At 42.3% G+C, this 14,409-nt stretch overlaps 1 protein-coding gene across 2 annotated transcripts in view; it reads right to left on the bottom strand.

The window, feature by feature from the left end:
* Positions 1 to 13,960, bottom strand: part of LOC145395500 (uncharacterized) — a 102,511-nt gene extending 88,551 nt beyond the window's left edge. For both annotated transcript variants that reach the window (XM_080269108.1, XM_080269107.1), the window contains exon 1: positions 13,808 to 13,960. In XM_080269108.1, the coding sequence (XP_080125234.1) occupies positions 13,808 to 13,838 (31 nt within the window). In that variant the 5' untranslated portion in view covers positions 13,839 to 13,960. The remainder of the gene's footprint in view (positions 1 to 13,807) is intronic.
* Positions 13,961 to 14,409: the final 449 nt, after the last annotated feature.

Consider the following 14,409-nt stretch of genomic DNA (forward strand, 5'->3'; position numbering starts at 1 on the left):
GTGGGCGTGCATCACAACATGTCTAGGGAGAAGTGAGAAAGAGATAAGGAATTGCGAAAGGGGGCAAAAGAGAAGACTGAAAAAGAGAAAAGCTGAGGAAACTTTTATGTGGTGAGAGGAAGTCCACGGAAAAGGTATTTACTGAGAGTGGACAGAAGAGGAGAGAGAGACGTACAGTAAAAAAAAGAAACAGGATTATGGTGATATTGTAAGGTTTCAGAAGAGTCTATCTATCTGTCTATAGACCGACACCCTAATCCCACAAAGGGCGGCCGCAGGCAAAATGCCTCCGAGTCGCTCTGTCACCCACCATTTGACTACCTTCCCCCTAGCTCACTCCACCCTGTCTCATATACTTCTCAACTCCATCCCTCCACCTCATCCTCGGTCTTCCCCTCCCTCCACTTCACTTACATACACCCTCGTAGTCAGTCTTTAATTTCAGAAGAGGATTTGTATAATGTTTAGCAATGTGGGTACTTTTTCTACTGCTAAAATTAATGAACTTGAGGCTAGAATAAGAGATATGTCTGAAAAACCACATATAATAGCTCCTCTGGAAATGAAGCCAAAAAATTACAGATATGAAAAAAGTATTGTAGAATATAAAGGGTTATGAAGTGTTTGGAAAAAATTTGTTGGAATGGAGTGAAGGTATATGAGAGAGGGGGGTGTGAGCTGGAAGCAGGACAGTGAAATGGCAGGGGACAGGGTGACATGGAGGTGATTTGTTTGTGGCCACCCTGTATGGGATTAAGGTGTTTGGCAATGGATAGATAGACAGAACTAAGTTTAAGGGAACTGAGAAGGAAAATGTGCATGATCATGCGAGCAGTGTTTTCCAGTGTGATGTTGTACCCTGGCGAAGGAAGACAAAGAGAAAAGTGTATTTATATGAAAGAGACGATTATACAGCTATGAAAGAAAAGTTTGGCCATGTGGAGAGGATGGAGAGTGAGAGACTGACGAGGAAAGTGTATGTGAGTGAGGTGGAGGGGGAAAGAGGGAGGGGGAGGCCAAGGATGAGATGGAGGGATGGAGTGGAGAGGTATATGAGAGAGGGGGGTGTGAGCTGGGAGCAGGTCAGTGAAATGGCAGGGGACAGAGTGGCATGGAGGCGATATGTTTGTGGCCACCCCTTATGGGATTAAGGCGTCTGGCAACAGATAGATAGACAGATAGATAGATAGAAAGAAAAGTTGTCTACATACTGGAAGGAACTCTTGAACACTGAAGATGTCGATGAGATGTGGAATAGATTGGCAACTAGATTTTAAAAAGCGACACATGACCGCATACCATGCAAAGTGTTCAACGAAAGATGTGAATTAGGATGATATGTGAATAGAGACTTACCAATGAATAGAAGACGTCAGACCAAGATTAAGAAAAAGCAAAGGTTATGGAAAGATTGTGGAAAATGAAAGAGAGAAATACTACGGGAGGGAGAGAATATCTGGAAGTGCAAAATGAGTACAGATGAATGAATAACCAAGTGAGGAAAGAAACAAGAAAAGAGATTAAAGTGAGAGAGAACACCACAGCTCGTAATGTAAAACGTAACTCCCAAAATAGTCTGGAAATACGTACGGTCACACCAAAAAGTATCGCGCAGGTAAGGCACAATGATATCCGAAATGACCATTATAGCACATGAATTCTTGGTAAGATTTATTTGTAACTCCTTTGCTATACATATAATAACAATACAGACTAGAAATGTCATAAACAAGCCATATATTGCATCCTTGAGAGAGCAAGTTTATCAGCATGGGGAAAAAATCGTTGTTCAGATCCCAGTAGCCATCGTCCGTGTCTCAAATCGCTTTGCGTCAAGTGTGCACCCATACTTTTTGGTGTGAGTGTACAATCCAAAACAAAGGCTAATCCTGGGATAGCAGAACCTTATGTGGAAGGAAAGAGGAACAAGAAAACAATAAATGATAAGGAGAAAGCGAAAGTACTAGCAAAGTTCTTTGCTTCAGTGTTTACAACTGAGCCACCAGGGGAATTACCTGAGATAGAAATAAAAGCAACACCAGTACTGTCAACTATGGGTATATCGGGGAAGGATATAAATGAGGCATTGAAGAAAGTGAAAAGGAACAAATCCCCAGGACCAGATGGACTCCACCCAAGGGTAATTATAGAGGTAGCTGAAGTACCCCAGGAACCACTCTGGATTATTTTTAACCTCTCACTGAGACAACATCAAATCCCTAAGAACTAGAAAAACAGCAAATATCATGACCATATTTAAAAAGGGTGATAAGAGTGACCCCAGTAAATACAGACCAGTCAGTGTCAAGAGTGTGATATGTACAGTCATGGAAAAACTAATAAGGGAGAGAATGATGAAGCGGTGGCAGAATTGGTAAAGAGGCGGCCTGCAGTCCTAATGGACCCAGGTTCAAATCCCGGCTGAGGCAGGGAACAGTTTGAGGATTTGAATTTCATAAAAAGCAGACTTTTCTGATCTACCAGATGACCCACCCACATGTCATAAAAGTACTCTCGCTAATACCAGCACAGCAGTCCTGTATGGGACAGCCCTAGCATGTATTCAATGTGGATGATGGGTGTCAGTGCCAAAGTGGTGACATGTGGAGATGTAGGAGGACTACTGGGCCCCAAGGAGAACCACTGGGACTTGGGAATAGGCCCTAAAGCCTTTGCCCAGTCTGACATGTTAAAAAAAAAAAAAATGCTAGATAACAATTTATTCAGTAAAAAGCAATATGGTTACTTATCAGGAAGGTCAACTGTGCTGCAGTTAACCGATGTACTGGATAAGTGGACAGAGTCTCTGGATAAAGGTTGTGCGGTAGGTGTGGCGTATTGTGATCTAAAGAAAGCTTTCAATACAGTTCCTCACAGAAGGTTACTTTTAAAGCTATGAAACTATAATATTACTGGGGATTTACCTGAATGGACTGAATCATTTTTATGTGGGATGAAGCTGTGTGTAATTGTTACTGTCAGATGCCTCAATCTCGTAAGGGGTGGCCACAGACAAATCGCCTCCATGTTGCCCTGTCCTCCGCCATTTCACTGCCTTGCTCCCAGCTCACCCCCCCCTCTCTCATATACCTCTCCACTCCATCCCTCCATCTCATCCTTGGCCTCCCCCTCAATGGAGAAAAATCAGGAGAGTGAAGTGTTATGAGTGGTATTCTGCATGGATCAGTTTTGGGCCTGCTCTTGTTCATGCTATATGTGAATGATTTGGAAGAGGCGATACAGCACTGTTATTTATTTTTGTATGCGGATGATACCAAACTTTTCAAGGAAATCAAGAACCAAGAAGACTGAAAGAGAATGCACAATGACCTAAAAAGAATGGAAAGTTGGTCACAAAAATGGCTTGTCATGTTTCACCCCCCGAAATGTTGCTTTATGAGGATTGGAATATCAGTGAACAGCAGTTTAAATATAGGATGGTGGAGGAACTAAGGCTGGCTACACAAGCTCAGTTTTTTTTCTTCGGTTTAACTGTGCAGGACAAAACTGCACAGTTAATACTGGATCCCGCCAGTGTATCCATACAGCACAGTTTAAGGTCAGTATTATCCAGTAGACGAGATGGAAGCAAGTGATCAAGACCTGTTTCTGGCCATCAGTGCTGTAGCGTGCGCTATTAAAAACAAGAGAATAAAGGGGAAATGCAAGAAAGTCTGGTATAAGTTCTGGCTGTTGAAAAGGAAGCAATTTTGTCACATGAACCTATCAGAAAAATTCAAACTACAAACTGATGACTGGTACAATTACCTTCGTATGACTGAGGAAAACTATTTGCAACTTTTATCTTTTGTTGCTCCTGTAACTGAAAAAAAGGACACGTGTATGAGGAAAGCCATTACACCAGACAAACGTGTGACTGCTACTCTCAGGTTTCTGGCAACACTGGAAGATCCTGTTGCGACCTCCTGTACACAACAGTGATGTCATCACAGGCAGAGTGGAGTTATACCTGAGACTTGGAGAACTATTCTTGCTGTATTAAAAGACAAATACTTCAAGGTATTGTATTTAACTGGGTATGAATTTGTTTGCAACATAAGAAAAACTGCGCATGTCAGACATCTTGCCACAACTGATGCTGCGTGCAGACTAAGCAAACTTTCAAATTTACCTCCATACGCTCTGGTTTACCTGTGCAGTTCAAATCTTCACAGTTAAGTTTTCTGTCATCGACGGATATCGTTCAGGCCAGGATTTTGATCTGCACAGTTAAAAGTGCGCAGATAATTCCTCATCCACACGCTCCCTTTTAACTGTGCAGTTTTGATCTGCACAGCTAAACCGGAACAAAAAACTGACCGTGTGTAGCTGGCCTAAGAGAAGTAAATGCTGAAAAAGACTGGGTGTAATAACTAACACTAAACTGAATTCTGAGGAGCATCTGACTGAAAAAATCAGTACAGTAAAGCAAACAGGTTGGTTGGAATTATTAGAAGAACATTTGTAACACAAGATGAAGCCAAGTTTAGGGAATTATACACTGCAATGGTAAGACCACACTTGGATTATGCTGATCAGGTATGGTGTCCATTTAAGATGAAGAATACAGAGGCCTCTAAAAATGTACACAGGCGGGCTACACAGCTGATCCTTACTCTGAAAAAATTGACAAGGAGAGTGTATGTGAGTGAGGTGGAGGGGGCAAGAGGGAGGGGAAGGCTGAGGATGAGATGGAGGGATGGAGTGGAGAGGTATATGAGAGAGGGGGGTGTGAGTTGGGAGCAGGGCAGTGAAATGGCGGGGGCCAGGGTGACGTGGAGGCGATCTGTTTGTGGCCACCCCGTATGGGATTAAGGCATCTGGCAATAGATAGATAGATGGATGTTGAAGGCCTCAGGAGATATAGGGGTGAGGTTAGTCACTGACCTGATAAATAGGATTATTTATGATTGTGTTGTCCCAGATGACTGGCTGAAGAGTGTATTTGTAAATGTGTATAAAGGGAAGGGTGATGCCCTGGAAAGAGGAAATTATAGAGGTATAAAGCTTTTAGATCAGATAATGAAGGTAATGGAGAGAGTTTTAGAAGGTATGATTAGAGAAAGAGTAAATATTGATGAGATGCAGTTGGGGTTTATGCCAGGTAGGGGGACCACTGATGCTATATTCATTGCTTGACAGCTTCAGGATAAATATATTGGTAGGAGAAGGGATCTTTATTTTGTTTTTGTTGATTTGGAAAAGGCCTTTGACAGAGTCCCTAGAGAGGTGGTGAAGTGGGCAATGAGAAAGCTTGGCTTGGAGGAGTGGCTGGCTAGGGTGGTTATGGCTATGTATGTGGGTGCTCACACCCAGGTAAGAGTGAATGGAGATTTGAGTGATGAGTTTTCCGTGAATGTTGGTGTGCATCAGGGGTCAGTTTTGAGTCCCATGTTATTTATCATGGTACTTGAAGCCCTCTCACGTGACTTTACAAACAGACTCCCATGGGACATGTTGTATGCTGATGATTTGGTGTTGATTGCAGAGAACGAAAGGGAGACGAAGGAAAGGTGAAGTGGAGAGATGGTATGGGGCACAAGGGCTTAAGGGTAAATGCAGATAAAACAAAAGTGATGATATCTAGGGTTGGTGGCGGTACTGTCAAAGACGAGGGAGAGTGGCCAAGTGAAGTCTGCCACAAGGGCGTGGGAAGTAATTCCATCTTGTGCAGTGTTTGTGATAAATGGGTGCATAAGAGATGTAGTGGTATCAGAGGTAGACTGCGAGATAATGCTGATTTTATGTGTACGGCGTGCCGGGGTGAGCAGGTGGAGATTGTCAGACGTGAAAGGATTGAACTTGCTGGTGAATCTCTTGAGTGTGTGGAAGAGTTTTGTTATTTGGGAGACTTGTTGTGTGCTGGAGGTGAGGCTGGAGCTAGCTCTGTGGCTAGGGTGAGAAGTGGTTGGAAGAAGTTCAGGGAGCTCTTGCCTCTCCTGACATTGAGAGGACTCTCCCTACGTGCTAAGGGGTCTTTGTATGCAGGATGTGTTAGGAGTGTGATGCTGTATGGTAGTGAGACCTGGACAGTGAAGGAGGAGGATATTTGCCGGCTCAGACGTACAGAAATGACAATGATTAGGTGGATGTGTAGTGCGTCCCTGCATGCAAGGTCTCGGGGGGCTGGGTTTACGATGGAAGAGTTGAGAGGTAGGATGAGACTGGAGTGTATTGGTGCTGTGATGAGGAGAGGTAGATTGAGATGGTTTGAACATGTGGAGAGGATGGGGGATGATAATTGGGTGAGGAAGGTGAGAAGTGTTAATACTGAGGGTAGGGTTATGAGGGGTAGACCGAGAAAGACATGGGACGAGGTCATTAAGTGTGACCTCAGGGTTAAGGGACTGAACAGGGAGGCTGCAATGGATCGTGCAGCATGGAGAGCCGCCATTAGGTGACCAAGGCTGACGCATGCAAGCATGTTGGAGCCTTTAAAAACGAAAATCGAAACGAATAGATAGATGAGGAAAGATTAATGAAACTGGATTTACCACCACTGACATAAAGAAGGAAACAAGGGGACATGGTGGAGATATACAAGATACTGTGTGGATCTATCTATCTATCTACAGCCTGACACCCTAATCCCACAAAGGGTGGCTGCAGACAAAAAGCTTCCTATTGTGTGGAGTATATGATAAAAGTGTATGTGAAGAAATGCTTGTGGTGCAAGAGGATACAGGTACAAGAGGACATAACAAGATACCTTTTATGAGGAGGTCAAAACTAGAAAAAAAGAAATATGCTTTTTGAAATAGGGTAGCAAACACTTGGAACAGCCTACCTACTGAAGTAGTTAATGCAAAATCTGTAATTAATTTTGAGAAGAGACTGGACAGAACTTCCATGAATCAGAAAATTATCGTAAGTTTGATTACAATAGGTACTACAGTATGTGAGTTCTGAGTACGTGATCCTCATTGTATGCAAGGACCTATTTTTTTCTAATTTTAGTGTATTTTTTATTAGTAAGCGAATTGAACTCATTGTAAGTGAGACAGGAAGCGAAGAGTGGCCCAAATCCGGGGTTACCCTGAGCACGTGACATTGCCCCCCCAAGAAACAATAACGGTTGCCTACACTCCACACACCTTGTGATGTCTTACCTCCATCAAGCCTGTTGTCCTCTTGGGTTAAGGTGAGCAGCCATATTCTTGTTGGTTTAGTTAAGCCATATCCTTGTTGACTTAGTAAAGCTATAATCTGGTTGGTTTACCTTATCTTAGGTAATACACTCAATCCTCATAAATCGCGGCACTTTGGGTCTGGACCACTGCCGCGATTTACAAATTCAGTGGTTTATAAATAATAACTCATGTGAAAAATGAATCTGGGTCTGGACTTTGGCCAACCCGCCCCCACAGCACCCTACCTACATACAAATTTAGGAATATTCAGTAAATGTATTAAATAGAAATAAGCCATTTTAAGTGACCTCATCTTAATCCTATGACGAAACTGCTTAAGTGAATGGAGTGGGGTGATGTTGGGAAGAACTTAGAACCTCTCAGCACTCGTTCTTCCCAAACTCTTTCGTCAGCTTTGAAAACTTCTCTCCCCTCTCAACACAACAAATGAGCTCCAAACGTTGGCTGTACGACAACGGCGGCAGCTTCTTGACGCCATACTGCTTAGAGCGCTTCATCAGGGGGTCGGGAGGGGCCATGGCAGGTAGGAGGCAGGGGGGAAGGTGCACAAAAAAAAGGCAGGTAGCTCTCGTACTCCACAGCGATGTTCTGTAGTGTGCGGACTGGCGGGAAGAACAACAACAACATGGCGGCATTAGTATGCACACTTGCCACCAGGGATGGGTGGTGATTGGTTGTTGGGTTGTAATTTTCAAACTGAATGCCATGGTTTACGATTTTCCTCGGAAAAGGCCAACTTCGGTGCCTAGGTCTGCGAATTTCGTGACTTAACAGCGATTTAAGGTTGCCGGCAGTCTGACACCCACTTAGCCGTGATTTACGAAGCCGTGATTTATAAACATGCGATTTACAAGGACTGAGTGTATGTTTTAGTCTCCCTGTACAGTACAATACAGTAGAACCTCGATTACCCGCAAGCCAAGCAATCGGAATTGGAGCTAAACCGGACAATTTAAAGAAGAAATCCAAAACTGATCAACCATGGAAATTCCAGGACCTAACCGGCATTTCAAATTCACCACACAACCATCCCACCCGAATGTTTTTATTCCTTCGCCTCTAGAATGCATCACCCCAGTCCCCACCATTGTTTTGTGGGTTAACAGTGTAAACACCACAACACACTGCTGTTTTATCGCAATTTTCCGTAATATTTTGGTGGAATATCAGTTCTGTCTGACCAGGAAATCATCGACAGTGTTCTTTTGTCTGAAAAGAAAGATGTGGAAGAGGTGGATTCAAGCGATGAGGAGGAGGAGGAAAGAGTATGTTTGTCTCGTGGAAAGATGCTGATGAATCATTTCAAAAGATCATCTGATTCATGGAGAGAAATCCAGCTTACACAGCTAATGAACTGCTTCATTTTCATAGCCATTATGATGACTTCCAAAATCGCCATCATGTAGCAATCAAACAGTCAGATATCAGGGACTTTTTCATGAGGGGTAATCCTGCGAAAACAACAAATATTTTACTCATATCCTCCTGTTCGTTTGTGGGGTTCCCAGATAGTGATGCAGCAACGTCCACACCAGCAAAAACGGCTGCTCCACCAGTCTGCCCCATCAGGCCTGTTTAACCCCCATCCAGCCTTTCCACTTGTGTTGATAAGCCTGCATCACCCACAACTCTGCCTCCCCCACCCAACCCTCCCTCTGAATCTGAATCTGATGTGGATGATGTGATGGTGATGAGTGATGATGTTGAGTGATCATGTACAGTAAATACAGTAAAAAGAGAAAAAAAAAGGAAAATTTTAAAAGACACAAAAAAAGTTCAAGGATACAACAGTGGTTAACGTTTAATTTTTACAGTACTAGTTCAGTAAACATAAGTTCATTATACATTATACAGTTGTATTAAACATTTAGTAAAATTATTATAGTAGAGGTTGAGTGGCTTTTCGGTAGATTGGGAGGTGGATTACTGATGACGAGGAATTGTCCAGGGTGCGAATTGTCCTGACGGGGAATCGTCCATGTTTTGACAGGGAATAATCTGACAGCGAATTGTCTTGGAATCGTCTTACACCGTACACTACAGAAGCAGCGTGCCTTGCATATACAGTAATACTACCACATACTTAATAATTAATGTAATAATACATAAAATTAATGTAACGTGTATATGTATAGCATACAATATACAGTAATACAGTGATGTGCACTCACCCATGACCTGTTGATGCTCCAGTAGGCTGCAGGGTTTCCAGACATGGGTGAGTCAGACATGGGGTCTATTACTGGGTTTCTATTATGGTACTATTACTATTAATTTCAATTGCTCTCTATTATACTACTATTATAATTACTTTAGTGGTCATCTATTACTATTACTTGGTCATCTATTAGTATTACTATTACTATTAATATACAGTATTACTTATGATAATGGTATGAATTGAATTGAAAATGGTTTTTATTTTCATTATCATTGGGAGGCTGTTGCACTGAATGCACAAGTGTGTCTAGATCACCTGATGGCCTGTTGACCACTCTCCATTCTGCACGGTCTCCTGTAGTGTACCTGCAGCTTGGAGAGCAGCCAACAGGTAACCAGGGTGAGAAGGCTGATTTTACTGATTATGGTAAACGGTATTAAAGAAGTGTCTGTAATGGGAAAGTAATATACAATTATCTATTACTCTGCCTTCGATTACTATTACAATTAATATTACAGCCAGGAACTTGTAATCTATTACTATTCCTATTACTTTGAAAACCCTGTAATAGTCTATTACTATTACTATTACATATTACTATTACCCCATGTCTGGGGTGAGTACACATTACACATTACAGTACTGTATTACTGTACACCGTATGCTATACATATACACATTACATTAATTTTATGTATTATTACATTAATTATTCTGTATGTGGTATTATTACTGTACATGCAAGTCACGCTGCTTCTCTGGTGTACGGTGTAAGACAAGAGGAAATAGGTGTTCATTGATAACCCGGAAAAATCATTTTACCGGCATTTTCAATTCCCCGTGGCTCCTGGATAATCGAGGATCTACTGTACTTAGGTCTGAAAGGCAACTCAAGGGTTGCCCATGAAGGGGGGGTGCCACCCATATATAATTTTTCCCATAAGTTTATGTATTCTGAGTAAGCAAATGCCTTGTAAGCGACCTCCTCTGCCGCCCATATAGGCCTACTCGCGTACTGTGGATACCTACTGCATGGCTAAAGCACAAATTGAAACAAGCCAGTACGTCCAGCCTACTGACCAGGAAGCAGAAATTAGTTTAAATACAGAGCTGGAGACACAGGCCTAAGGATGGGCCTCTTCCAGAAGTCATCTGTATCTGTGAGTTGGGAAACGAAATCCACCTTTCAGTGTGTTGTGTAACATTTGGTAATATTCATCTGCACACAATAACACACATACAGGCATACACTACATGGCAGCACAAATCCACTGGCTATGGTAAGATTGCCTGTTGTAGAAACAGCAATAAAGGAAATAAATACCCCATTTCTTAAGCTGACTGATATATACATTACTGTGAGTGGCTATAACTGGTAACAATTTACTTATTTGCAATGCCATCATGGAGGCTGGCTATCTGGCATGCGTCCAGTCCCTACGTACACCAAGACAAATTTATATCTATATCTATTTATCTATCTATCTATATATATATATATATATATATATATATATATATATATATCCATCATCCAATCCAACATTGCTCCATAGGAGCGTAGGAGCCCGGGGCTAGGCATTTGGGTCAAATTTTACACGTTGCCCTCATCCGATTTTCAACTTCGTTAACATTTTCTAGTAGAATTGGTCATTCTAAGAATCTTTTCTTCTATGACATTTCTCTCGCAAATTAATAATAAACGAGTTACACGTGATTTACTTCCGCCAATCACAATCACAGATAGGTGGTATTATTTCGTACTTACACTCAACTCACTGACAACAAAAGTGGCTAACTCACCTTATACTTTACACAATTCTAAGCATTTTTTCTTCTATGACACTTCCGACTTAAATCAGCCATTGATGAGCTATGCAATTTATTACACTTATTATTTTGAATGGGAAAGAGATCTTCCCTGCCGTGGTCGGACAATTATGTGTGTTCGTTGGTGCTTGTAATGTGTGTGGGTGGATAAAGCTCATGCGTGGCACATGAATCAGCCAATCACAAACTAGAATTTCAAATGCCCCATGCTAGGGCTCGCAAGATTTGAAAGTCAGTTCGTCTCCAACCATGGACTGGGAAGCCTGCAAAATTTATTACTTCACTGCAGTGATGAGAAATAGGGAGGTGAGTATGGAAGTTAAGAAGTCACTGCATGATGGTATTGTGATCCCTACCCTGACGTATGGAAGCGAGGCGTGGACCTTGCAAGAGGGGAACAAGTCAAGAGTGAGAGCAGTGGAAATGAGTTACTTGAGAGGAGCATGTGGAGTGACATGGAGGGACAGGTTGACGAATGAAGAAGTGAAGGAACGTTGTGGGGTAGATGTGGATGTGGTTGAAAAGATTAGGAGAAATACACTGAGGTGGTTTGGACATGTGGAGAGGATGGAGAATGAAAGACTGACTAAGAGGGTGTATGTAGGTGAGGTGGAGGGAGGGAGAGGGAGGGGTAGACCGAGGATGAGGTGGAGGGATGGAGTTGAGAGGTATATGAGGGAGGGGGGGGTGAGTTGGGGGGAGGGGAGTCAAATGGTGGGTGACAGAGTGACTTGGAGGCGTTTTGTCTGCGGCCACCCTTTGCGGGATTAGGGCGTCGGGCTATAGATAGATAGATAGATATTTCACAGTTCTACCAGCAAGAAGATAAAACTGTAGCCTTTGTGTGATCGCATATTTTACTTTCAACAGGAACAGAGTACCCAAATCAAGGCAAAAGTCTCATTTTACTTGAGAATCAGAAAGTGTTGCATTGCCGCCCGTCACCAGTTGCCGTTACAGCTACAGACGACTCTTCAGATGCAGACGAGAAACTGTAAACTGTTAGGTAAATGCATTATTTCTTATTGACACCCGGTTAGGTTAGGTTAGATGAGGTTTGGTTAATGTCATGGGGGGTCTGGGGGACAAAGCCCCCCAGTTAGGAAACACGAACTCCCTAAGAAGCTTAAAATTATTTTCTTCCGAAGGATTTTAGTGTTTTTTGTATGATTTTGATAACAGTTCCAATAGGAAATCACTCGCTTTTGCGTTTTTCCCCCACCCAACACCCCGGTTTCCCACAGGTCCCCCAGTATTCCTGGGGGAGGGGGAAGAACCGCAAAAAATTATGTTTCACGTGATAACAGGCATCCAACCTGAGTGTTTTCTGTTGTTTTTGGTGTGATTTTTGTTGATTTGGACCGGTCCTTCCCACCAGAAGTCGCTAGTGGCGTTCAACAAAAACTAGCGACTTGCGATAGAAACGAAGGTCAAAATCGATCGAATCACACCAAAAACAACAGGAAACACTCAGGTTGGATGAAAAAGTCGGGTGAGGGCAACGTGTAAAAATTGACCGGCATTTGGTCCTAACATTTAAGATGAGAGTGACCAGCCTCACTCATACCTGAGTGGCATTACATAACCAATCAACCCCAACCTGCCCTTGGATATAAACCTTCACCGGCTCAATCCGATTATAGCGCCTTAATTACCCACTAAACCACCAGATGCCAAAATTTGGTTATATGGTTACCACCCAGCATAGTAAATGGTTTCCTGGTGCACAGGAAACCATTTGGCTTGTCACTCAGTGTAGAGTCACCCATAGGCTGAAGGAAGAGGAAAGAATGAAGGAAAGAAAGACTGAAGAGGGAGTGTAAAGTCACCCACAGGCAGAAGGAAGAGGAAAGAATGAAGGAAAGACAGAAGAGGGAGTGTAAAGTCACCCACAGGCAGAAGGAAGAGGACAGAATGAAGGAAAGAAAGACAGAAGAGGGAGTGTAAAGCCACCCACAGGCAGAAGGAAGAGGAAAGAATGAAGGAAAGAAAGACAGAAGAGGGAGTGTAAAGTCACCCACAGGCAGAAGGAAGAGGAAAGAATGAAGGAAAGAAAGACAGAAGAGGGAGTGTAAAGTCACCCACAGGCAGAAGGAAGAGGAAAGAATGAAGGAAAGAAAGACAGAAGAGGGAGTGTAAAGTGACCCACAGGCAGAAGGAAGAGGAAAGAATGAAGGAAAGAAAGACAGAAGAGGGAGTGTAAAGTCACCCACAGGCAGAAGGAAGAGGAAAGAATGAAGGAAAGAAAGACAGAAGAGGGAGTGTAAAGTCACCCACAGGCAGAAGGAAGAGGAAAGAATGAAGGAAAGAAAGACAGAAGAGGGAGTGTAAAGTCACCCACAGGCAGAAGGAAGAGGAAAGAATGAAGGAAAGAAAGACAGAAGAGGGAGTGTAAAGTCACCCACAGGCAGAAGGAAGAGGAAAGAATGAAGGAAAGAAAGACAGAAGAGGATGGAAGGAAAGAAGGATGGAGGAGAGGAGAAGACTGACACCCGAGAGCAGCACTAAGGTACATAGTGTGTGTGTGTGTATATATATATATATATATATATATATATATATATATATATATATATATATATATATATATATCTTTACTTCTGAAATAATGACAAAGTTACAAATGAAAAATATTAATCGTAACACAAATGTCCTCTGCACTTACCTTTAACATCAGCGTCCTCCTCCATGTTCATATTCAGTGATTCTTGTTGTCCTTCTTGGTATCTCCGGATGACAGCCAGATCTAGTAAAGTTTTAGTCCCAGCGTCCTCTGGGATTTTCAGACAATTTTTAAACGTCCACCGCACAGCCTCCCTCCCCCGTGTGAACCCCTCACAGCGGTGCCATAGCCCAGCACCGCTAACCTTGTCCTTAAAACTCCCTGGAAAATCGGTCATTTTTTTATTTTTTATAACGATATAGAAGGACAAACAATTGAATAAAAAAAAAGATAATCCATACACAACAGTTGTCCTCCATTTATCGAAAATCTGTAGCAGTTGGACTTGAACCTTAAGAAAAATGTAATATCTTTGCTACTGTTACTGCGCTTGGAGAAAAGTTCCAGAATATTGTTTGATTTCTTGCCGCTTGAATTGATTTGAAATATTTATTGTTGTATAAAGTACAGAGTGCTTGACATTAAAAAAAAAAAAAAACCGTTTAAAGGAAATTATTGCTAGATTCAGGGAAAAAGATCGAAATGTTCGTAACTTGGTTACTAGATATACATCATTGCTACAAGCATCGTCCGATTTGAGAGCT

This window comes from Coenobita brevimanus, chromosome 31 (genome assembly GCF_032717465.1).
Source record: "Coenobita brevimanus isolate Jiangsu-jjx chromosome 31, ASM3271746v2, whole genome shotgun sequence".
NCBI lineage: Eukaryota > Metazoa > Arthropoda > Malacostraca > Decapoda > Coenobitidae > Coenobita > Coenobita brevimanus.